Source organism: Scyliorhinus canicula, chromosome 26, assembly GCF_902713615.1.
Source record: "Scyliorhinus canicula chromosome 26, sScyCan1.1, whole genome shotgun sequence".
Taxonomy (NCBI): Eukaryota; Metazoa; Chordata; class Chondrichthyes; order Carcharhiniformes; family Scyliorhinidae; genus Scyliorhinus; species Scyliorhinus canicula.
This window is the reverse complement of record NC_052171.1, coordinates 9,037,549-9,060,319: the sequence shown is the minus strand read 5'-3', so window position 1 is coordinate 9,060,319 and position 22,771 is coordinate 9,037,549. Positions and strand designations below refer to the sequence as shown.

Here is a 22,771-nt window from a genome sequence, read left to right as displayed (position 1 = left end):
TACTCTGTATCTAACCCCGTGCTGTACCTGTCCTGGGAGTGTTTGATGTGAAGCGTGCGCACTTCAAACAATTTTTATAACCAGCAGCAACATGCCTTACCTTGGGTCACTTCAAAGTTACCCGAAGCAGCTAATGAGCAGAGCAAAACAGGCTTAGCTATAAATTTCTATGGATTTTATTTAATTATACATAAACAGTAGCATCGAAGAAACAGTAGTCTGGTAACACACAAGGTTGGCCAATGAGAGCAGTCAGTCACTGATTTTCCAGCCCGTCGAGATTGGTCATCCGTCTGGTTTTTTACTTTACAAAAAAAAAGACAATCCTGAACAAGTTTAAAAAGAAATCTCAGTATGCCAGTGTTGTGCGAATCTCTCCCAATCCGGTGTGTGCGTCATTTAAGTGGGATCAGTGCAGTCTGTTTCACACTCCTCACACCTGACCACTTCACTTGAGAGAAATCCTTTCCAACCCAAAGACTAAACAAAAACAGTGCAGTCGTTATAAACACTTCAGTGCTGACATCTGCAGCTTCGCTCATTCCAGGGCCCACTTAGGTCAATGTCGCTTGAGCTGACACCAAAATGGCGAGGAAACCTTTCCCACTTCTGTTTTTTTCTTTCGCCCGACTTGTTCTGAAGGCAGGATGGCGCTCCGGCAACCGCTTGTTTGGTCTCTCTTCTACCGGGCCGGTGGCAATCGAAAACCTGAAACCTTACACTCGGCACGTGACGAGAGACACCGTGGATGGGATTAACGTCACACCGTGCAAGTGGTAACTTGAGCTGTTTTGTCATGGGTCTTTGAGGGATCTTATGCACTGTCTGTAACCAAAACCACAATCTCCCCGTTGCTTTTAGTTTGAACCCAGCAAACCTCTGGCTTTAACTTCTGCAAACCTATATCCCTACCCAGTGGGTTAACGTTTTAAAAAATAAATTTAGAGTACCCAATTATTTCCCCCCCCCCCCCCCAGATTACGAGGGAAATTTAGCGTGGCCAATCCACCTACCCTGCACATCTTTTTTGGGTTGTGGGAGTGAGACCCAGACAGACAGGGGGGAGAGTGTGCAAACTCCACACGGACAGTGACCCAGGGCTGGGATCGAACCCGGGTCCTCGGCGCCGTGAGGCAACCGTGCTAACTACTTGCGCCACCGTGCTGCCCTCACTGGGTTAACTTAACGAGGAACGCCAACGCACTTTAAAATGCGGCTGGGTGATTTAAATTTGTCACCTCCGGTGATGCCCACCCTAGTGGTTGCCCGTCGCCACCGGTGACGGACTCCATATTGCCAGTTCCAGGCTCCCTCAAGAGTGCGTGTGAACCTGTTCCCTCTTGTTCATAACCCATCTGCGAGATGGAGACTTGTACCTCTTGAAGTACATTTGGAGTGGCTGCCCGCGGTGTGGCAGCGAGTCTGAGGATCCAGGCTTTACCCATGGGGATTAGATGCCCACCCAGTTGTGCTTGTCTCAGCATGGAACAGCACGAACACACACTGCCTTGACCCAAAAAGAAAAGGGCACGTTATCACAAAGCTGCTCGAGGGAGATGCCACGTGCAAACTAGCTGCCACATCTGCATGACAAGTGACTACCCTTAAACCGTTTCATTGCCTGTAAAGCGCCTCGGGACGTCCCGAGGTCATAAAAGGCATTATATATAAATGCAACTTCTGATCCCCTGGAGCCCTTCACTCCATCCTGGTAAGTTCATGGGACTGGCAACCTGCTTTGAGGTCACTCGGTGGGAGGTGAAATCATAGATTACAGAATTTACAGTGCAGAAGGAGGCCATTCGGCCCACCGAGTCGGCACCGGCCCTCCGAAAGAGAACCCTACTTAAGCTTCAGCTTCCACCCTATCCTCACCCCTAACCCCACCTAACCTTTTGGAAACGAAGGCGCAATTTAGCCTAGCCAGTCCAGCTAACCCGCACACCTTTGGACTGGGGGGAGGAAACCCACGCGGACAAGGGGAGAACGTGCAAACTCCACGCAGTCAGTGAATTCCGCAGGCCGGAATTGAACCTGGGACCCAGGAGCTGTGAGGCAGCAGTGCTGACGCTGTGATAACCATTACGTCAACACGGCGGGGAGGGGAGGAAGGAGTAAAAAAAAAAATACATGAAATAGTTTTGAATACCACAGCTTGTCTCAATCATGGGCAATACTGAGGTGTATGGTCCGCAAAGACCCAACTGTGGGCACAATGAGGGCCGGATGCTGAGCAGCTGACGTTATGGGACTATTCTCTTCCTTCGGCCCCTTGTCCAGGTCACATGCCATTTCACAAAAAGGGTACGCAGCCCATAGTTAGACCCCTTCACACTCCCGTCACACGACATACTCAAAATGGGGCTGGTTTAGCTCACTCGGCTAAATCGCTGGCTTTTAAAGCAGGCCAGCAGCACGGTTCGATTCCCGTACCAGCCTCCCCGGACAGGCGGCGGAATGTGGCGACGAGGGGTTTTTCACAGTAACTGCATTGAAGCCTACTCGTGACAATAAGCGGTTTTCATTTTCATTTCAAACACCAGTGCAGACTGGCGAGACCGGACTGGGCCCACATGCCCAGCTTTCAGCAGCAGCAGTCAAAGTGGCAATCGCCCACTGCCCAGACACGATGGGAGGGATGGGCTAGAAACGGGATAGGTTCAAGGCGCTGAACCCTAACCTTGCCCCCCCCCCCCGACAACTCGACGTAAACCCAATGCACAGTCCCAGCGCCAGTGCATCAGGACAGCAGCCTCACCCTTTTGAGCGAGAGGAAGGTTGTCAGGAGGCAGCCAGCCAGGCATAAAGCGGCTGTTCGCCGGCAGCCCCACATTATTGTTGTCTCGAAGCAGAATGAGGGACGTTAAGATCCCAGTGCTCTCCAAAAGGGGAATTGAAATTGGGCTCTCGTTCAGAAATAAGCCACAATGCCTAAGATCCCTCTGTGCCTACTTCAGAATCGGCTATTCGTGAACGTAAAAAGTATAAACACGCACCCTGACAAGACAAATGCAGCTGAAACAAAAAGAGACCCGCACGCTCCAGAAAACGGCAACATCGATCGCACATCCTTCGAGATGCATATTGAACTCAGGGGACCGATCACTTGCTCGTTTTGATTCCCCCCCCCTCCCCCACCGCCGCCGGGACACTTCGGACCAGCTGGCAACAGTCCCATTCGTTCGCTGGGAAAGTCTGCTCGCAAAGCAATCTGATTCGAACTCCGCAATGGGCTGTCATGTGTGTATTGAGGAATGCGCTGGAGATTGTTTGACTGTCGAGGAGCGAGACTTGGGGGCACGTCGACCGCGTCAGCTCAGGGTTAGAAGGGAATCCGGTCCCGGTGAGCGAGATACAACTTTCTGCCACCCGGTGCGGTTGGAAATGAAGATTGAAGAACCGCACAGTGCTGCTGATCCCAGGGAGAGGAAAATAAACCCGCGCTGTGCCCGTCTCCCACACATTCTGCCCACCCCCTCCACCCTACACTGCCCACCCGGGCCTCAGTAAAAGCGCTTGCGGCTCTGCTCTTGCCATTTCTGGAAGGCGATGATCCCGATCACGGCCAGCACCATCAGGCCCACGAGCGAGAAGAAAACGATGAAGAACAACGTCACGCCGCTCATCGGCTCGTAATCCGGATCGTCTGCTCGGAATGGAAAGAAACAAAAGTCAGCAAACGGCGACTGCAAAACCCTTGGCCATCCTGCCAAGGGCCACATGGGGGTGGGGGGGGGGGGGAGAGCTGACGGACATCAGAAGCCATACCCCGCCATTGCCTTCTTTTCCCCTTAAAGAGCGATGTGTTCAATCCCCCCCAATGGCCTCGCATCCCCCCCTTCCCCTTCTCCTCCACCCTCCTCCTCCCCCTCCGCCCTCCCCCCTCCTCCCTCCCTCCCTCCCCCCCTCCTCCCTCCCTCCTCCTCCCCCCTCCTCCCCCCTCCTCCCCCCTCCTCCCCCCTCCTCCCCCCTCCTCCTCCCCTCCCTCCTCCTCCTCCTCCCCCCTCCTCCTCCCCTCCCTCCTCCTCCTGCCCCCCTCCTCCTCCTCCTGCCCCCCTCCTCCTCCTCCTCCCCCTCCTCCTCCTCCCCCCTCCTCCTCCCCCTCCCCCTCCTCCCCCCTCCTCCCCCTCCTCCTCCCTCCTCCCCCTCCTCCTCCCTCCTCCTCCCTCCTCCTCCCTCCTCCTCCTCCCCCCCCCCCCAGACCTGGGTTCAAATCCCGCTACTGTCGATGGTGACATTCAAATTTAATAAAAGTCTGGAATTAAAAATCTAAGGATGACCGTCAAACCATTGACGACTGTCGTAAAAACCCATCCGGTTCGCTAATGTCCTTTCGGGAAGGAAATCTGCCGTCCTTACCCGGTCTGGGCCTACATGTGACTCCAGACCCCACAGCAATGTGGTTGACTTTTAACTGCCCCCCTCAAGGGCAATTAGGGATGGGCAATAAATGTTGGCACAGCCTGCGACGCCCATGGACGAATTTTTAAAAAAAATTGCTGAAGGGATTGGCAAAAAAAAAAAAAATAAGTGCATGTCTTCATTTGACATTTACCGGAACTTCAATCTTCCTGCTGAAAATCAATCCTTGTTCCTGCATTTCCACCGTATAGAATGTAATTGATGGGCCACCTTTACCAAGTAAATCCCAATGTGTGTTTTAGGCCACCCCCCCGCCTCCAACTCTCTCTACCTGGACTACATGTTAAATCCGCATTTATATTTGTCAAAAGACAGCAATTTTCTATCTCTTGTCGATCTGAGTGACAGCTCAGCTGAGGGCATTCCAGTCACACACACGCCCTGTACGGCTCCTAAGCGGGGAGCTTACTCCACAACGCAAGCTGAACCTGCTGTACATAAAGGCCAAGTTGATGACCTTCTGAAACCATCATCGTTTTAAGGCCGACTTCATCGCTTTGTGGGATACAAGGGCAGAATTAGGCCATTTGGCCCCCATCGAGTCTGCTCCGCCATTCTGATGGCTGATCCCATCCTGGCCTCAACTCCATCGTCCAGCCCGTCCTCCATAACCCTTCAACCCATTACCAATTAAAAATCTGTCTAATTCCTCCTTAAATTTGCCCACTGCCCCAGCACCCACCGCACTCTGGGGTAGCGAATTCCACAGAATCACAACCCTTTGGGAGAAGTAGTTTCTCATCAACTCGGTTTTAAATTTGCTACCTCTTATCCTAAGATCTCTCGTTCTAGAATTCCCCACAAGAGGAAGCATCCGCTCCACGTCTACTTTATCCGTACTTTTTACCACCTTGTACACCTCAACTTTGATCTCCCCTCATTCTTCTAAACTCGAGAGAATATCGGCCTAAACGGTTCAATCTCTCTTCAGACGACAAACTCCTCATCTCTGGAATCAATCTGGTGAACCTCCTCTGATCTGCCTCCAATCTCACACTATATCTTTCCTCAAATAAGGGAACAAAACTGTGCTCAATACTCCAGGGGTGGTCTCACCAATGGCTTGTACAGTTGCAGCCACATTTCCTTACCTTTATACTCTGTTCCTTTAGCTAGAAATGCCAACATTCCATTTCCTTTTATTTTTTTAAATAAATTTACCCAATTCATTTTTGCCAACGAAGGGGCAATTTAGCCTGTCCAATTCACCCAACCTGCACATCTTTGGGTTGTGGGGGGGGGGGGGTGAAACCCACGCAGTCACGGGGAGAATGTGCAAACTCCACACGGGCAGTGGCCCGGGGCCGGGATCGAACCTGGGACCTTGGCGGCGTTCCCTTTCTTTATTCTCTGCTGTACCTGCATGATAGTTTTCTACCCAGATCCCTCTGCAACGGAGGACCCCGAAGTCTCTCCCGTGGTCTACTACACTGGGACTGAGCTGAAAGTCTCTGCCCATGAAGGTGGTAGAAACGCGAAGGTGAATGATTCAAAATGAAATCGGACGGGCGCCCGAGAGAGATTAACTCGGGAGAACTACGGGGAACAGAGTGGGGGAGCGGGACTGACTATACAGAGAGCCAACATAGCCTCGATGGGCCAAGTGGCCTGCTTCTGTACCATATTCACTATATGGTATATAATGCGACGATCCGGATGGTGGAGCAAACAGATCATGGCCCCTTTACTGCCCAGCAATATCCCTGACCCAAAGTGGTTACAGCACAGAAGGTGGCCACTGATGTCGACACTGACTCTCCAAAGGAGCCGTTTAACTCACTCCGCTCCCCTGCCTTCTCCCTGGAACCCTGCACTTTCCCCTTTTACAGGGAATGATCCCATTCCCTTTTGGCTGCCTCGATTGAATCTGCCGCCACCAAGCTCTCGGGCAGCACATTCCAGTCGTTGTGGGGAAAACATTTTCCTCACATCGCCATCGCTTCTTTAGTCAATCATCTAACCAGACCCCCCTCTGGTTCTCCCCCTTCCCACCCGTGGGAACATTTTCTCCCCATCCACTCTGTCCAGGACGCCTCATGACTTTTGAACGCTTTGATCAAATCTCCCCTCCCCTCAGGAGATCAGTTCCAAATTCACCAATCCATCTATAGAACTGACCCAACCCTTAAGTGGCTGAAATGTCCAGGAAGTGACGCGGGATCAGGCACTTTGATTCAACTCTTGTGCACTGTGCCCGCGGTCAAAATGGTTCTCGACTCATGGGGGCGACTCAACGGAGTCTAGTAGAGAAAGGTACTCTTTGATGAAACAAAGAGATCCCAGAGCAGACACGCTAGCTCTGCTCCTCTCTCCATACAATCCACTACCAGAGCCACTGAGCATTTCCAGCGTTTTTCCGTTCGAAATCTCGTTGCAAGATAATTGGCAAAAGAAGCGGTGGGAGACTTCGAAATGATCTGGGGCGCGCAATCCTGAAAGGGGCGGAGGGAGCGGGTTCAGCTCTGGGGAGATTTCCCTTACCGTCTTGTAGGCGGAGGTTATCTACACTGGGAACCAGCACTTCATCTTCTTTTTGCTCCTCGGCCGTTCTTTCCACTGTCAGTTCGTAGACCTTTACTGATATAATGTCGTGATTATCTACAGGGAAAGGAACAACAGAGATTCAATCCTCCCGTTCGCTCCCTCTGAAAGTATGCTTCAGCTGGGAAGAGCTCAGCTCCAAAACAGCAGAAGGCAAAAGACACAGCAATATTTTAGTTCTTGAATTTGGGTTATGGGCATCGCTGGCTGGGACCAGTATTGCCCATTCCTAATTGCCCCTTGAAGGTGGCAATGGGTACACCCACCGTGCTGTTTAGGGAGGGAGTTCCAGGAGTTTGACCCAGCGACAGTGAAGGAACGGACGATATATTTCCAAGTCGGGGTGGTGAGTGACTTGGAGGGGAACCTCCAGGTGGTGGGGTTCCCAGGTATCTGCTGCCCTTGTCCTTCTAGATGGTAGAGGTCGTGGGTTTGGAAGGTGCTGCCTAAGGAGCCTTGGTGAGTTGCTGCAGAGCATCTTGTAGATGGTACACACGGCTGCCACTGTGCGTCGGTGGTGGAGGGAGTGAAAGTTTGTGGATGGGGTGCCAATCAAGCGGGGCTGCTTTGTCCCGGATGGTGTTGAGCTTCTTGAGTGTTGTTGGGAGCTGCACTCATCCAAGCAAGTGGAGAGTATTCCCTCACACTCCTGACTTGTGTCCTTGTAGATGGTGGACAGGCTTTGGGGGGAGTCAGGAGGTGAGTTACTCTCCGCAGGATTCCCAGCCTCTGACCTGCCCTTGTATCCACAGTATTTATATTACATCCAGACTATCTGATGCTGAAGGAAACACCTTGTATGCAGTTTGCAACAGGAGTAAACAGTGGAAATTCATGTATCCCTTCGAGACCTGAGGCTATTGCCAAGGGGCCAGATGGCCCTCGCTGACTGGACCCAACAGCCAAGTCACCGCTGTACTCACTTCAGGCCCTTCATCCCACTCGATCTCATCCTTCACTGACACCGACCTGACCATCGACCCAACTCCCAAATGGGTGGAGCTGTCTCGGTGGGCAGCACTGTGGCCTGACTCAGGAGGTCATGGGTCGAAGCTACTCCAGGCTGACATTGCAGAGTGCGGTACTGAGGGAGCGCTGCATTGTCGGTGACTGGCATTAAACCAAAGCCCCATTTACCCAATTGCGTAGCAATTGGCTGCCACACCTGCGACAGTGGAACTTAATTGAATAGAATAGAACAGTACAGCACAGAACAGGCCCTTCGGCCCTCGATGTTGTGCCGAGCCATGATCACCCTACTCAAACCCACGTATCCACCCTATACCCGTAACCCAAACAACCCCACCCTTAACCTTACTTTTTAGGACACTACGGGCAATTTAGCACGGCCAATCCACCTAACCTGCACATCTTTGGACTGTGGGAGGAAACCGGAGCACCCGGAGGAAACCCACGCACACGGGGAGGACGTGCAGACTCCACACAGACAGTGACCCAGCCGGGAACCGAACCTGGGACCCTGGAGCTGTGAAGCATTTACGCTAACCACCATGCTACCGTGCTGCCCTTTGATTGGCCATAATGCGCGTTGGGAGATCCTGAATCATGAAAAGCCTTATTTAAACGCAGGTTCTTTTATTTGCCCCTTTCTCGGGCACTTTCCTGGCAACCCCACACAGTGGAAGGTCCTACATAGGTTGGAAGGCAACATACCCGTCAGGTCTCCAGTGGCTGAAGAGACCCCGAAGTAATAACCCAAAGGCAGCCTGACTCCCGGAAGATCGATGCAGTCCTTCCATTCGTTCTTTCCTTCGATATTGATCATGACCTGAAAAAGGGCAGACGCTCATCAGCTCTCTTTGAAAGTTCCCCCTGTGCCCCTGCCCTTGCCAACAGGCTGACCAGCGAAGGCCTCTCAATGACGCGGCAGCTCTCGAGGCAAAACCGGGCCCAGAAACCTATCCAAATAGTTACGTGCACCCAGCATTGCACGACTGCGCACGAGCGGGGAAAGAGTGCGGCCAGGAGGCCACCACCAACTCCAGGACAGGACAGAGCTAACCAACTGCCCAGTCAGTGAAGTGCCGGGAGGTCAAGTCAACAATATTTAGGGCGGCGCAGTGGCGCAGTGGTTAGCACTGCTGCCTCACGGCGCCGAGGACCCGGGTTCGATCCCGGCTCTGGGTCACTGTCCATGTGGAGTTTGCACATTCTCCCCGTGTCTGCGTGGGTTTCGCCCCCACAACCCAAAGATGTGCAGGTTAGGTGGATTGGCCACGCTAAATTGCCCCTTAATTGGAAAAGATTAATTGGGTACTCTAAATTTATTTATTTAAAAAAAAAATATTTTGAAGTGTACGGGAGAGGGGCGTCTCTTTTGCGGCAAGGGTTCAGAGCGGCCGTGAGACCACCAGAATTAAGAGCTGCAGTAGGGTTATCCGGCCTCTCATTGGGTGAGGACAACATCGAGCTCACAGGATCATAGAATTCATAGAATTTACAGTGCAGAAGGAGGCCATTCGGCCCATCGAGTCTGCACCGGCTCCTGGAAAGAGCACCCTACCCAAGGTCAACACCTCCACCCTATCCCCATAACCCAGTAACCCCACCCAACACTGAGGGCAATTTTGGACACTAAGGGCAATTTATCACGGCCAATCCACCTAACCTGCACATCTTTGGACTGTGGGAGGAAACCGGAGCACCCGGAGGACACGCACACACGGGGAGGATGTGCAGACTCCGCACAGACAGTGACCCAAGCCGGAATCGAACCTGGGACCCTGGAGCTGTGAAGCGATTGTGCTAACCACTGTGCTACCGTGCTGCCCGTAATGAATCGTGGTGGCCTGAACGAGGCACGTGCCATGGCCGCAGCCCAACAGGGTCGGGTTGGGCAACACGTGCGTCTTGCTGGATCCGTAAGCTTCGTTCACCGCGAGCACTCACCGTCAACCTCCGTTTCAGGTAGCGGGTCACCACGAAGGTGTCGTGGTCGAGATTGCGCACCAGGGCGGTGCACCCTCCAATGGCCGTGGGCCGCCCATCTCGGGAGTGATCGTACGAAAGGCTCCCGTTGTTAACCATCGCTGAGATGTACGGGAAAATCCGCTGCCCGGCAAAAAAAAAAACATTAGTACGCGAACACACAAGAGTTCAATGTGCCCGTAAAAATCCTTCAAACCCAAAAGCAAGTCCATAAGACATAGGAGCAGAATTAGGCCACTCGGCCCATCGAGTCTGCTCCGCCATTCAATCATGGCTGATATTTTTCTCATCCCCGTTCTCCTGCCTTCTCCCCATAACCCCTGATCCCCCTTATTGATCAAGAACCTATCGATCTCTGTCTTAAAGACACTCAGTGATTTGGCCTCCACAGCCTTCTGCGGCAAAGAGTTCCACAGATTCACCACCCTCTGGCTGAAGAAATTCCTCCTCATCTCTGCTTTAGAGGATCGTCCCTTCAGTCTGAGATGGTGTCCTCTGGTTCCAGTCTCTCCTCCCAACGGAAACATCCTCTCCACGTCCCACCCCACACCCTTCCAACCGTACAGGAGAGGGAATCGATTGACTGCCCGAACCTTGATGGCGGAACGGCGACAGCACATTTCGGCCGGTCGCTGAGGCTGTTCAGCTGCAGCAACCTGCAATTCAGTCGGAACCCAACAGTTTGAAACAGCGACAGGTCACATCAGAGAGGCCACCCCCCCCCCCCCCCCCCTCCCCCCAAGGCTTGGAGGAACACATTAGGCAGGAGCTCTGATACAGAACTGAGTTAGCGTAGGGAGGCAGGGACGTGAACGGCCATGTCGTAAGCCGACTGCTTAACCCTCGAGCCTTCAAACTCTAACCCTCCCCCACCCACTGTGGGGGCACCGAATAATCTGCATCTTTGTCAAAGCAATCCACTGACTTTATAAACTCCGGGGGGGGGGGGGGTGCAGGAGTGGGGACTCCCTCAGTACAGTGGGCTCGACGAGTCCTCCCAAGACAGCAGGTGGCAAGAGGCAATAAAAGATAACGCCAAACCACAAAACGAAACACAAAGTCTAGACACTGCAAACAATATCGGTTTGCCCGCACAAGGAAGGATGAGATAGGGAATGAATGGTAAACGCCGCGGAAGGATCAACGCAAACAGGGAAGGATGAAAGCCAGACGCGCCAATGGAGCATGGAGATGGGAACACAAGGCTACCTGGTTAGTAGACGAATATCTCCTCTTCTTAGTCTGCCACATCCCCGGAAACAATGCCAAACAGTAGCAACGAGATAAAACAGGCAGTTCAATAGCTCATCATTGCTTTCAATCATCCAACTGACACGCGTTTCCCGACACTGGCAACGACCCTGCGCTTACAACACTGAACAAACGTGGACTAAGGGGCTGGTTTAGCACACTGCGCTAAGTCGCTGGCTTTTAAAGCAGACCAAGGCAGGCCAGCAGCACGGTTCGATTCCCGTACCAGCCTCCCCGAACAGGTGCCGGAATGTGGCGACTAGGGGCTTTTCACAGTAACTTCATTGAAGCCTACTCGTGACAATAAGTGATTTTTCAGTTTTTTGTTTTTTCCCCCCACTTATTTCACAGCTCAGAGGCATCACTGCCCCTTACGCTAGCCTGAGGTTTGGATTACCCGTGAGGCTTCTCCCTATGGAACTAGGCCGCAATAAATAATCCGGACGACGGGAACACATGACTCGGGCATGGAGGGATCTTTAGCATTCTATTCTAATGAGTGCCTTTCCAATTTTGCCACAGATGTGAGGTCTGATCGCGGTATAATTCCTTTGGCACAACAGAATTGGATCAGGATTGATCGAATCGATGTTCTGGTCAGTCCCCACCTTGAGCACCCTGTCTAGGCCTGACCTTGAGCCCACGTTCAGTTCTGGTCACTAACATATAAGAGGCAGAGCAGACACGAGGCTCGGTTATCAGAAAGGATCTGTTATCAGGAATGCAACTTTCTGTCAGGTGACCTGATGGAGATTTGTGTATACTTCGGGAGATGGGAAAGAGAATTCCGGAATTGTGGACACTTTTATAGGGCCTGTATAAAGCTGCCAGTCATGAAACTGCCCCCTCACTAATCCTATATCCACGACAATGCAAACCCGGCGTACAATGTATACAGTGAATGGTAGAACCCTCAAGAGTATTGACAGTCAGAGAGATCTAGGTGTACAGGTCACTGAAAGGGGCAACACAGGTGGAGAAGGTAGTCAAGAAGGCATACGGCATGCTTGCCTTCATTGGCCGGGACATTGAGTATAAAAATTGGCAAGTCAGCTTGCAGCTGTATAGAACCTTAGTGAGGCCACACTTGGAGTCTAGTGTTCAATTCTGGTCGCCACACTACCAGAAGGATGTGGAAGCTTTAGAGAGGGTGCAGAGGAGGTTTACCAGGACGTTGCCTGGTATGGAGGGCATTAGCTATGAGGAGAGGTTGAATAAACTCGGTTTGTTCTCACTGGAACGACGGAGGTTGAGGGGCGACCTGATAGAGGTCTGCAAGATTATGAGGAGCATAGACAGAGTGGATAGTCAGAGGCTTTTTCCCAGGATAGAGGGGTCAATTACTCGGAGGCAGAGGTTTAAGGAGCGAGGGGCAAGGTTTGGAGGAGATGTACGAAGAAGATTTTTACACAGCGGGTAGTGGGTGCCTGGAACTCGCTGCCGGAGGACGTGGTGGAAGCAGGGACGATAGTGACGTTTAAGGGGCATCTTGACAAATACGTGAATAGGATGGGAATGGAGGGATACCGACCCCGGAAGTGTAGAAGATTTTAGTTTAGACGGGCAGCATGGTCGGCGCAGGCTTGGAGGGCTGAAGGGCCTGTTCCTGTGCTGTACTTTACTTTGTTCTTTGTCATTCATCTTGTGATGCAGGGTCATCCAATCCCATTGCCAGTGGCAAGCAGGAAGAGAACCTCTACATCGGGATTTTCCCAGCAATTGGCATTCGGTTGAAAACTGTTTTTCCCTTCAACACAGAGATCTATCTTGATCATCAGACACCAGAGAATGACAACCGCATGGTCATTCAGTCTCATAAGTCATGATTTGCAGAGTGGTAAACCCTTTCCGGGAAGCAGATCCTCACAATGAAGGCTTCCCTCGCCTCTCACAATCTCAATAACGCTCCCACACTGTATTTGAAATGGAAATTTGCCACCTCCCATTCCCCACGTTCCGGTTTTCAAGCTTGCAAAAAAATCCCTTCCTCCTCCTTCCCGTCCAGGGTCAGCTTGGCTCCAGTGCTCAATTGGGGATTGAAAGAATGCGAGTTCAAGGCCTACGCTGGATTGAGACCAGAGGGACTCACGGTGACAGTCCAGATAGGATTGAGGGAGTGCCGAGCTGTCAGAGGCGGACTTTTTTCCCCCTCCAATGAAGGGGCAATTTAGCGTGGCCAATCCACCTACCCTGCACATCTTTTTGGGTTGTGAGGGTGAGACCAACGCAGACACGGGGAGAATGTGCAAACTCCACACGGACAGTGACCCAGGGCTGGGATCGAACCCGGGTCCTTGGCGCCCGCGAGGCAGCAGTGCTAACCACTGCGCCACCGTGCTGCCCAGATATTTTTCTTAAACCCAGAAAGAAATTCTGATGTTGGCCATCGAGCGATGTCGGGCGGGAGGGTAAACATCCAAGGATTGGTCTGCAGATTCCACAATCCAGGGCATAACCTGTCAACTGAAAGGAACAACGCTGCCAACCACACGCTCTGCTCTTGGCTAAGACTTTGAATTAAAATGGTGAGGTAGATTTTTAAATAAGTCCAAATGTTAGTTGTTTCACAACACTTAATTCTGACTTCGATCAGCCACCGCCGATAAGAGATATTTATTTAACATTGTAACGGAGCCGATTTATTCGAGGACAATATGTTATTGGGTTAGTGAACTCACCTCCTGCTGTTTTTCCTCGTTTGGATACGTATCCATGAATATTCCCAATCCAGAAAACGGATCGATGCTGCCGAACACTGTCCCTGAAGAAGGGGGCAAACCTTCAGAAAACGGCAAAGTAACACCTCCGAGCTGACACATTACCACCCCCCCCCCCCCCCACTGTCCCTCCACCACCCCCACCTTTCCCTCCACCACCCCCACCTTTCCCTCCACCACCCCCACCTTTCCCGCCATCCAAATGATTTCCGCCTCTCCCAAAGGCACCGATCAACACCAGAAAAACTACTCGCACAAGCGGCTGTCGCCTTTTGGCAACTTGCCCACACACCGTGACAACAATTTATCTTTATACTGCGCCTTTCGCGTGCGAAAGCAGCCCCAAGATGCTTCACGGGGCCGTTCCAGAACAAAGGATGGCCATCCAGCTGCACGAGGAGATCCTAACAGTCAGATGACCAAAAGGATGGCCAAGGTTTTAGGCAGCGTTCCGAAGGAGGAGAGGTGTAGAGAGAGGGTATTCCCGAGCTGAGCAGCTGAAGGCACGGTCGCAGGGGGCGGAGCGATCGAAATGGGAGGCGCTCAAGAGGTCGGAATCGGAGAAACGGAGATTTCTGGGGAGGGTTGTGTGGTGAACGTATTCACCATTGTATAAGCTGTCTGTGTAGCACGGTGGCCCAATAGTAATGTGATCTCCTTACAGGTATTGTACTGGAGCCTGGTGGGCTCCGCCTCCGCCTCCGCCCCCGCCCCCCCCCCCCTCGGACGGTATATAGACGCCACCTGGGGGGTGGCGCTCATTTGTACAGCAGACTAGTTCCTGGTTAATAAAGCCTAAGTTCACTCTCATCGTCTCACAGTGAATTAATGGTACAACAGGTTGCTAGGCTGGAGGAGAGGGGGTTCGGTGAGGCAGCGGATTAGACATCCAACCGTTCCCAGTTCTGCTGATAGGTCATTGCCTTGAAACTGTAACGCTTTCTCTCCCGGGCAGCGCAGTGGCTAGCACTGCTGCCTCACAACGCCAAGGACCCAGGTTCGATCCCGGCCCCGGGTCACTGTCCGTGTGGAGTTTGCACATTCTCCCCGTGTCTGCGTGGCTCTCACCCCCACAACCCAAAGATGTGCGGGGTAGGTGGATTGGCCACGCTAAATTGCCCCTTAATTGGAAAAAATGTATTGGATACTCTAAATTTATTTTTAAAACTTGGTTTCTCTCCCCACAGATGCTGCCTGTCCTGGTGAGCATTTTGCGCACAATGTTTCATTTCATGCTTCCAGCCCCCACACTCTTTTGCATTAAGCTATTGAGGGTGAGGGGATCCGATGCGATCTTCTTCCTGTCATTAGTTTGAAACACTCTCTTAGCGAATTTGCATTCAAAGTACAGATAGCAGCTTTTCTTCAACAGGGTCCAGATCACGTATTGTACCTGCTTGCATTCGATCTTTGGTGTACCAGATTGCAAACCCATCACCATTCAGATTTTTCTTCCCCAGGCCGTGAACTTTGAAGTGGACCTGTACCTCCCAGTCTTGCATTAGACAGGCCTGCAGGCACACAAGAGGCAGCGTGTGGTTAATCTCTGCAGATATTAAACAGTGAACTGCAGCACAAGTAAAATACATCAGCAAATGGCTTTGGTGGAAAGCCCGCACACAACTTCCAGAATCTCATTCCTCGGTATGTCACTGCGAAAAATGGGAGCTTTACTCTGTATCTAACCCCGTGCTGTACCTGTCCTGGGAGTGTTTGATGAGGACAGTGTAGAGGGAGCTTTACTCTGTATCTAACCCCGTGCTGTACCTGTCCTGGGAGTGTTTGATGGGGACAGTGTAGAGGGAGCTTTACTCTGTATCTAAATCCACAATGTTCCTGTCCTGGGAGTGTTTGATAGGGACAGTGCAGAGGGAGCTTTACTCTGTATCTAACCCCGTGCTGTACCTGTCCTGGGAGTGTTTGGTGGGGTCAGTGTAGAGGGAGCTTTACTCTGTATCTAACCCCATGCTGTACCTGCCCTGGGAGTGTTTGATGGGGACAGTGTAGAGGGAGCTTTACTCTGTATCTAACCCCGTGCTGTACCTGTCCTGGGAGTGTTTGATGGGGACAGTGCAGAGGGAGCTTTACTCTGTATCTAACCCCGTGCTGTAACTGTCCTGGGAGTGTTTGATGGGGACAGTGCAGAGGGAGCTTTACTCTGTATCTAACCCCGTGCTGTACCTGTCCTGGGAGTGTTTGATAGGGACAGTGTAGAGGGAGCTTTACTCTGTATCTAACCCCTTGCTGCACCTGTCCTGGGAGTGTTTGATGGGGACAGTGCAGAGGGAGCTTACTCTGTATCTAACCCAGTGCTGTCCCTGTCCTGGGAGTGTTTGATAGGGACAGTGTAGAGGGAGCTTTACTCTGTATCTAACCCCTTGCTGCACCTGTCCTGGGAGTGTTTGTTGGGGACAGTGTAGAGTGAGCTTTACTCTGTATCTAACCCTGTGCTGTGCCTGTCCTGGGAGTGTTTGATGGGGACAGTGTAGAGTGAGCTTTACTCTGTATCTAACCCCGTGCTGTACCTGTCCTGGGAGTGTTTGATAGGGACAGTGTAGAGGGAGCTTTACTCTGTATCTAACCCCTTGCTGCACCTGTCCTGGGAGTGTTTGATGGGGACAGTGCAGAGGGAGCTTACTCTGTATCTAACCCAGTGCTGTCCCTGTCCTGGGAGTGTTTGATAGGGACAGTGTAGAGGGAGCTTTACTCTGTATCTAACCCCTTGCTGCACCTGTCCTGGGAGTGTTTGTTGGGGACAGTGTAGAGTGAGCTTTACTCTGTATCTAACCCTGTGCTGTGCCTGTCCTGGGAGTGTTTGATGGGGACAGTGTAGAGTGAGCTTTACTCTGTATCTAACCCTGTGCTGTAACTGTCCTGGGAGTGTTTGTTGGGGATGGCGTGGAGGGAGCTTTACTTTGCATGTAATCCATGTTGTAAAAGGCCTTCAATGATCCATTGAAAGCTGGTGGAACCGCATCTCATCTTCTGATCAGGCACTTTACAGCCCTCTGGATTTCACATTTGAGTTCAACAACTTCAAACCATGAACTCTGTTCTCCGTTTTGTCTCTCGCCCATTACTCCCCCAAAGTGCCAGTCTGTATTTTCTGACGATTTTACTTTCAGGCAGAGTAGAATCAATATTGGAGGCCATTCGGCCCATCGAGTCTGCACTGCTCCTCTGAAAGAACACCCTGCCCAGGCCCACCTCCCCTCCTATCCCAGTAACTACCCCCCCCAACCTGCATCTTTTGTTCACTATGGGGCAATTTTGCACGGCCAATCCACTTAACCTGCACGTCTTCGGACTGTGGGAGGAAACCGGAGCACCCGGAGGAAACCCACGTTGACACGAGGGTGCAAACTCCACACAGACAGTCGGTTCCCTGGCGCTGTGAGGCAGCAGTGCTCACCACTGGGTCGCCAGCACTAAACCTTTATTTTTTCCCTCAACACATTCAGCTATTTTGCTTTCAGACAGTGCTGACCTTTCCTTTGCCATTAACATCTAGAATACCCTTGACCCAAGCTTTAGACTTTCAAACGTTCTTTGTCTTTTGTTCCATGACGTCTTTGTCATTTAATCTCAGCTATTTTGCTCCACCTGCCCCTCCCCTCCCTTTTCAACAGCATGAATCCTCTCTGATTCTGCAAGAGTCGTATCGGACTGGAAACGTTGCTGAGTTTTTCCAGCATTTTCTCTTTCCATTCCGCGCTGCAGCTACCCTGTTGACGGGGACACTGGTGCGGAAAGCAGCCCGTTCCCCGTACTTAAGACTTAAAATGAAAGCATCCAAAGTGAGAGATCAACCCTTACTACACGATTCCAGATCGCTCCCTGTTTGCTCTGAAGATCGGGCGTGAGTCGTATAAAATGGGAGGTCACCATTGTATTTCCAAGAAGATCCCAGTGAGTCCCCGAACCAGATGCTCCAACACCTGCAAGAGACAAAGAGACAAATAGCACTTAGCAGCGAAGGGAGGAAACACAGAAGACCATTCCTTCACTGTCGCTGGGTCAAAGTTCCCTTCCTGACAGCACTGTGGGTGTACCTACACCACATGGACCGCAGCGGCTCGTGAAGGGGGCTCACCAATCATCTTTGTGAGGGGCAATTAGGATTGGGCAGCACGATGGCACAGTGGTTAGCACTGCCGCCTCACGGCACCAGTTTCGATCCCAGCCCCGGGTCACTGTCTGTGTCTGTGTGGGTTTCGCCCCCACAACCCAAAGATGTGCAGGCGAGGTGGATTGGCCGCGCTAAATTGCCTCTTCATTGGGAAAAATGAATTGGGTACTCTAATTTTTTTTTAAAGATTGGGCAAATATTAACCTCAGTTTCACCCACTCCAGGTGAATACATTTCTTCTGAATCCCCTTTTTGATTTGTTTTTATTAAAATAAATTTAGAGTACCCAAATCTTTTTTTCCCAATTAAGGGGCAATTTAGCGTGGCCAACCCACCTCGCCTGCATATCTTTGGACTGTGGGGGTGAAACCCACGCAAACACGGGGAGAATGTGCAAACGCCACACGGACAGTGACCCAGAGCTGGGATCGAACCCGGATCCTTGGCGCCGTGAGGCAGCAGTGCTAACCACCGCACCACGGTGCTGCCTGACCAAACATCTCGATTAGGTCACCCCCCCCACCACCACAACAAGTCTTCTCTTTGCAGGAGAGCGAAAGAGAGCTTGCATGCTTATGGCCTCCTGACAGGTATGAATTACCTGACAGTTTGCAACCTCCCAAGTGCCTCTGGGACCTAAATGAGGAATATGGCGACCAGAAAGAACCCTGCACGGTACTGAAGCGTGGTGTCTGAGCAAGAGCTGTCTCACCTAACCTGTGCATTGCAATAGCTGCACTTCGTCCCTCACTCACCCCTACCCCTGAGCTTCTTCGCAGCACCCCAGGTTTGGGGGGGTGAGAAGGCGCGGGGGGGGGGGGGCTGCACTTTATTTGCATTGCAATGATCCTTACCCTGGTAGGGTTTCATCAGGCTGTGCTGGCGTTTCAGATACTCCTCGGTGCCCGAGTCAGCCTGGCCCTGGGGCAGGCCCTGGCTGAGCAGGGTCAGCAGCAGACACCAGCAGCAGCGGCGCCGCCGCAGCGCCATTGTTGCGAGCGCGCGGGGGGAGAGGGGGAGGGGCAGAATCCCTCTTCCTTTATTGGCTGGCCGCAGCCGTCAATCACTCCTCCGCCCGGGCCGCGTTCCATTATGGAATGTCGCCCGGGAATCCCGGCGGATACATTTGTGCCCCGGGCGCGGGACCTGACCCACGGACAATGGCTCAGTGCTGGCTTTGGCAAGCCAGTGCATTCATACCTGAGGTACCCACCTCCAGCAGGCAGAAACTCCTGTAGCCAAATATTACCCCCCTCCCCACCCAATAAACATCCCCCATCTGTTAAGAATAAGGTTAGAGAGGGGCAGCGCGGTGGGTTAGCGCTGCTGCCTCACGGCGCCAAGGTCCCAGGTTCGATCCCAGCTCTGGGTCACTGTCCGTGTGGAGTTTGCACATTCTCCCCGTGTCTGCATGTTTCACCCCCACAACCCAAAGATGTGCAGGGTAGGGGGATTGGCCAGGCTAAATTGCCTCTTAGTTGGAAAAAATGAATTGGGCACTCTAAATTTAAAAAGAAAATGAAGATCTATCCTGGATTTAAACTTTGTGAGGGTAGGGAACTGGGCAGAGCCGGTGGGGGACTGGCACCGCTTATGAAAGGGTCGAGAACTCCAGAGGGCAACTGATTTGCAAGCGGAGGCAAATGTGACCCGGGAGAAGCTTGTTCGCAGTTGAGTGGTTTGGGGTCTGGACACGCACTGCCATCTGGCTGTGGTGAAGGCAGGTTCGTTTGGGAGCATGAGATGATTGTTGCATTGAAAGCACTCGCAAGGTAAAGGGGAAAAGCCCTGATGCTTGTTTTGGAGAGGGGGTGCAGACATGATTGGCCATACGGCCTCCTGCTGCCGTGGCACAGTGGACAGCACTGCTGCCTCACAGCACCAGGGACCCGGGTTTGATTCTGGCCTTGGGTGACTGTGGAGTTTGCACGTTCTCCCCGTGTCTGCGTGGGTTTACTCCCGGTGCTCTGGTTTCCTCCCACAGTCCAAAGATGTGCAGGTGGATTATCACGGGGATAAGGTGGATAAGGGAGTAGGGTTGCTCTTTTGGAGGTTTGGTCCAGTTTGATGGGCGTATATGTGCTACAGGGTTTCTATACGACAAAGATGGTTTACTGCAAGTAGTCATTCTCCTACTCCCATACGCTTTGTGGACTGGAACAATCAACAGCAAGCATCTCAAAGCGCTGGAGAAGTCCCACCAGCGAAGCCATCGCAAATTCCTCTAAATCTAATGGCAAGAAAGAGGGTCCAACAGCAATGTCCTCTCCCAAGCCAACTTGCCCAGCATCGAGTCACTATGCACTCAAAACCAGCTCCACTGGGCGGGACAGCTCAACCGTACTCCTGACACCAAAGCAACTGTTCTACTTGGGACATTAGTTGTGGCTGGAGATTCCCAGGAGGAGTTGCATTCCCAAGAGGTCAAACATTCCCACTGACTCATGGGAGACCCTGGGAGATCAAACGCCGACTGGTTTAGTGCTATGTAGAACACCCTGCGTCAGTTCCGCCAGTGTGACCTCCGGGCTCCTTGTTGCTTGCCATTTTAATGCTCCACCTTACTCCGATTCTGACCTTTCTGTCCTTGGCCTGCTCAGGTGAAGCTCAACGCAAGCCCGAAGACCAGCGATCCTTCTTTTGGCCAGGCACTTCACTGCCTTCCGGACTCAACACTGCGCTCAACAGATTTCCACCTTGATTTACATTGATTCACCTGAGGAAGGAGCAATGCTCCGAAAGCTAGTGATTTGAAACAAACCTGGTGTTGTAAGACTTCTTACTGTGCTCACCCCAGTCCAACGCTGGCATCTCCACATCGCAACATATTTTAGACCAGAATAATGCCCTATTTTGTTACATGTTTATTGCCAGTGAGGTTTTCCTCTCTTCATCCCTTTACTTTGAATTCAGATAGCGTCGCTCCTTCCTTTCACACCTTACCGAGACGTTTTTTTTGTCTCTGTACTTTTCCCATTCCCTTTGGCTTTTGTACTGCAAAACCTTTTATAATTTATTCTGACCTGGCCTGCACCCTTTTTTTCCCCACAATAATAATAATCTTCATTAGTGTCACAAGTAGGCTGACATTAACACTGCAATGAAGTTACTGTGAAAATCCCCTCATCGACACATTCCGGCGCCTGTTCGGGTACACAGAGGGAGAATTCAGAATGTTCAATTCACCTAACAGCACGTCTTTCGGGACTGTGGGAGGAAACCGGAGCACCCGGAGGAAACCCACGCAGACACGGGGAGGATGTGCAGACTCCGCACAGACAGTGACCCAAGCCGGGAATCGAACCTGGGACCTTGGTGCTGTGAAGCAACTGTGCTAACCACTGTGCTACCGTGCTGCCATGTGCTACGAAACTCTTTGAAAAAAACAAAAGCAAGTTGAAAATTGAAGAAATGGAGGGAGCACAGAAGAGTGGGGTTGATTGGATGGCACTTTCACTAAGCCAGGACAGACACGATGGACGAAGTGGCCTCCTTCTGTGCTTTACTATGCCAAGTCTCCTTAGATCTATCAAACCGTTTCACATATGCCAAGCAATCAGATACAGCTGGACTTTTACAGTGATCTATGAAAAATGATAACCTAGAGAAGTGAGATCAAACAGGATTTAATCACTGCTGGTCTCTCCTTGTCTTGATTCATTTATAGGGTTGTGGATATCACTAGCTAGGCCCAGCATCTATCGCCCATGTTGAATTGCCCTCGGGAAGATGGTGGTGAGCTGGTCTGTAAGGGAATGGGGGAGGGGGGAATCCAATTTTTCCCTTCAATTATTGACTATATTGGTCAACGAACATTTTCCCTTCAATTAATTTCCTTTCTTTTAGATAACCACGAGGAAGATTGCGTCGTGTTTGAAACAAGCCCTCTGTCTCCCCATTTAAATGGGACAGTTTTTAGTCTGCCGCACTGTAATAATGTTGTCTGGCCAAATATTTTTAGACAGAATTACAGAGCTGTCGTTGAGTCAGAAGGCACTAATTGAGTTGAAGAGTTTTTGAAGACAGTGCGAGAGTGTTTCTTCGGAGTGCTCAGTCAAAGACACATCTTGTTACGCACGGGCATTATGAGTTGATATTTAATGATGGTAATTTTAAACTGTTTCTCTGAAGACTTTTTTGCGAGCACTTTTTGAGACCACTCTCGGGGTGGGTTCGAACTGGCAACAAGGCCTTTGGTCTTTCCAAGTGTTTACTTGGGGGAAATCTCAGCTGGTTCAGTGCTAGATGTCCGACAAGCAGTCCTGGCAATTGTGAGAGAGTCGAGGGGGCGAGGTGGGTGTGAATTCGAGCTGCGTACATGTGTAAACTGACAAGTTTTTTGATAATGTAACAAGTAGGTGTGAGAGAGGACCAAACCTCATCGGTCCTCATATCTCCCCACGTGGCTCAGTGTCTGTTTGGAAAAGCTCCTCTCTGTCGCCATACTGTGTTTTAAAGGCACCACATGAATGGATTTGTAGCTAAACCTAGGGCTATGCCTTACTATATAGATTGGCTTGTAACTGGCAGGCAGCTGTCTGAGGAGACTTAAAATTTTGGCTGGTTAAAATCGACGACTAGACTATTCCCCTCACTGTTGTTTGTGCGGGGCATCCTACACAAGCTGGCACACTGCCAGGTGAATTTCATCAGCCGTAAAGCACTCTGGGCATCCTAAAAGGTACAACAGGAATGTTGTTTTTGTTTAATCCCTTCTTAAAGATATCCTCCTTCATCACACAGGTAGGCCGGTTCTACTTTT

The 22,771-nt window shown here is 51.5% G+C and overlaps 1 protein-coding gene across 2 annotated transcripts; it reads right to left on the bottom strand.

Moving 5' to 3' along the window:
* Nucleotides 1-1,943: 1,943 nt before the first annotated feature.
* LOC119957413 (VIP36-like protein) lies at nucleotides 1,944-19,019 on the bottom strand. Of its 2 annotated transcripts, XM_038785464.1 has the most exons (9): nucleotides 18,864-19,019; nucleotides 17,697-17,818; nucleotides 15,274-15,391; nucleotides 13,842-13,924; nucleotides 11,122-11,154; nucleotides 9,874-10,035; nucleotides 8,638-8,752; nucleotides 6,904-7,020; nucleotides 1,944-3,646 (listed from the first exon to the last, which is right to left on the bottom strand). In XM_038785464.1, exons 1-9 carry the CDS (start codon nucleotides 18,997-18,999, stop codon nucleotides 3,504-3,506), a joined length of 1,029 nt encoding a protein of 342 aa, XP_038641392.1. In that variant the 5' UTR covers nucleotides 19,000-19,019; the 3' UTR covers nucleotides 1,944-3,503. The 2 variants fall into 2 exon arrangements, with proteins under 2 accessions (XP_038641392.1, XP_038641393.1); XM_038785465.1 differs by lacking the exon at nucleotides 11,122-11,154.
* Nucleotides 19,020-22,771: the final 3,752 nt, after the last annotated feature.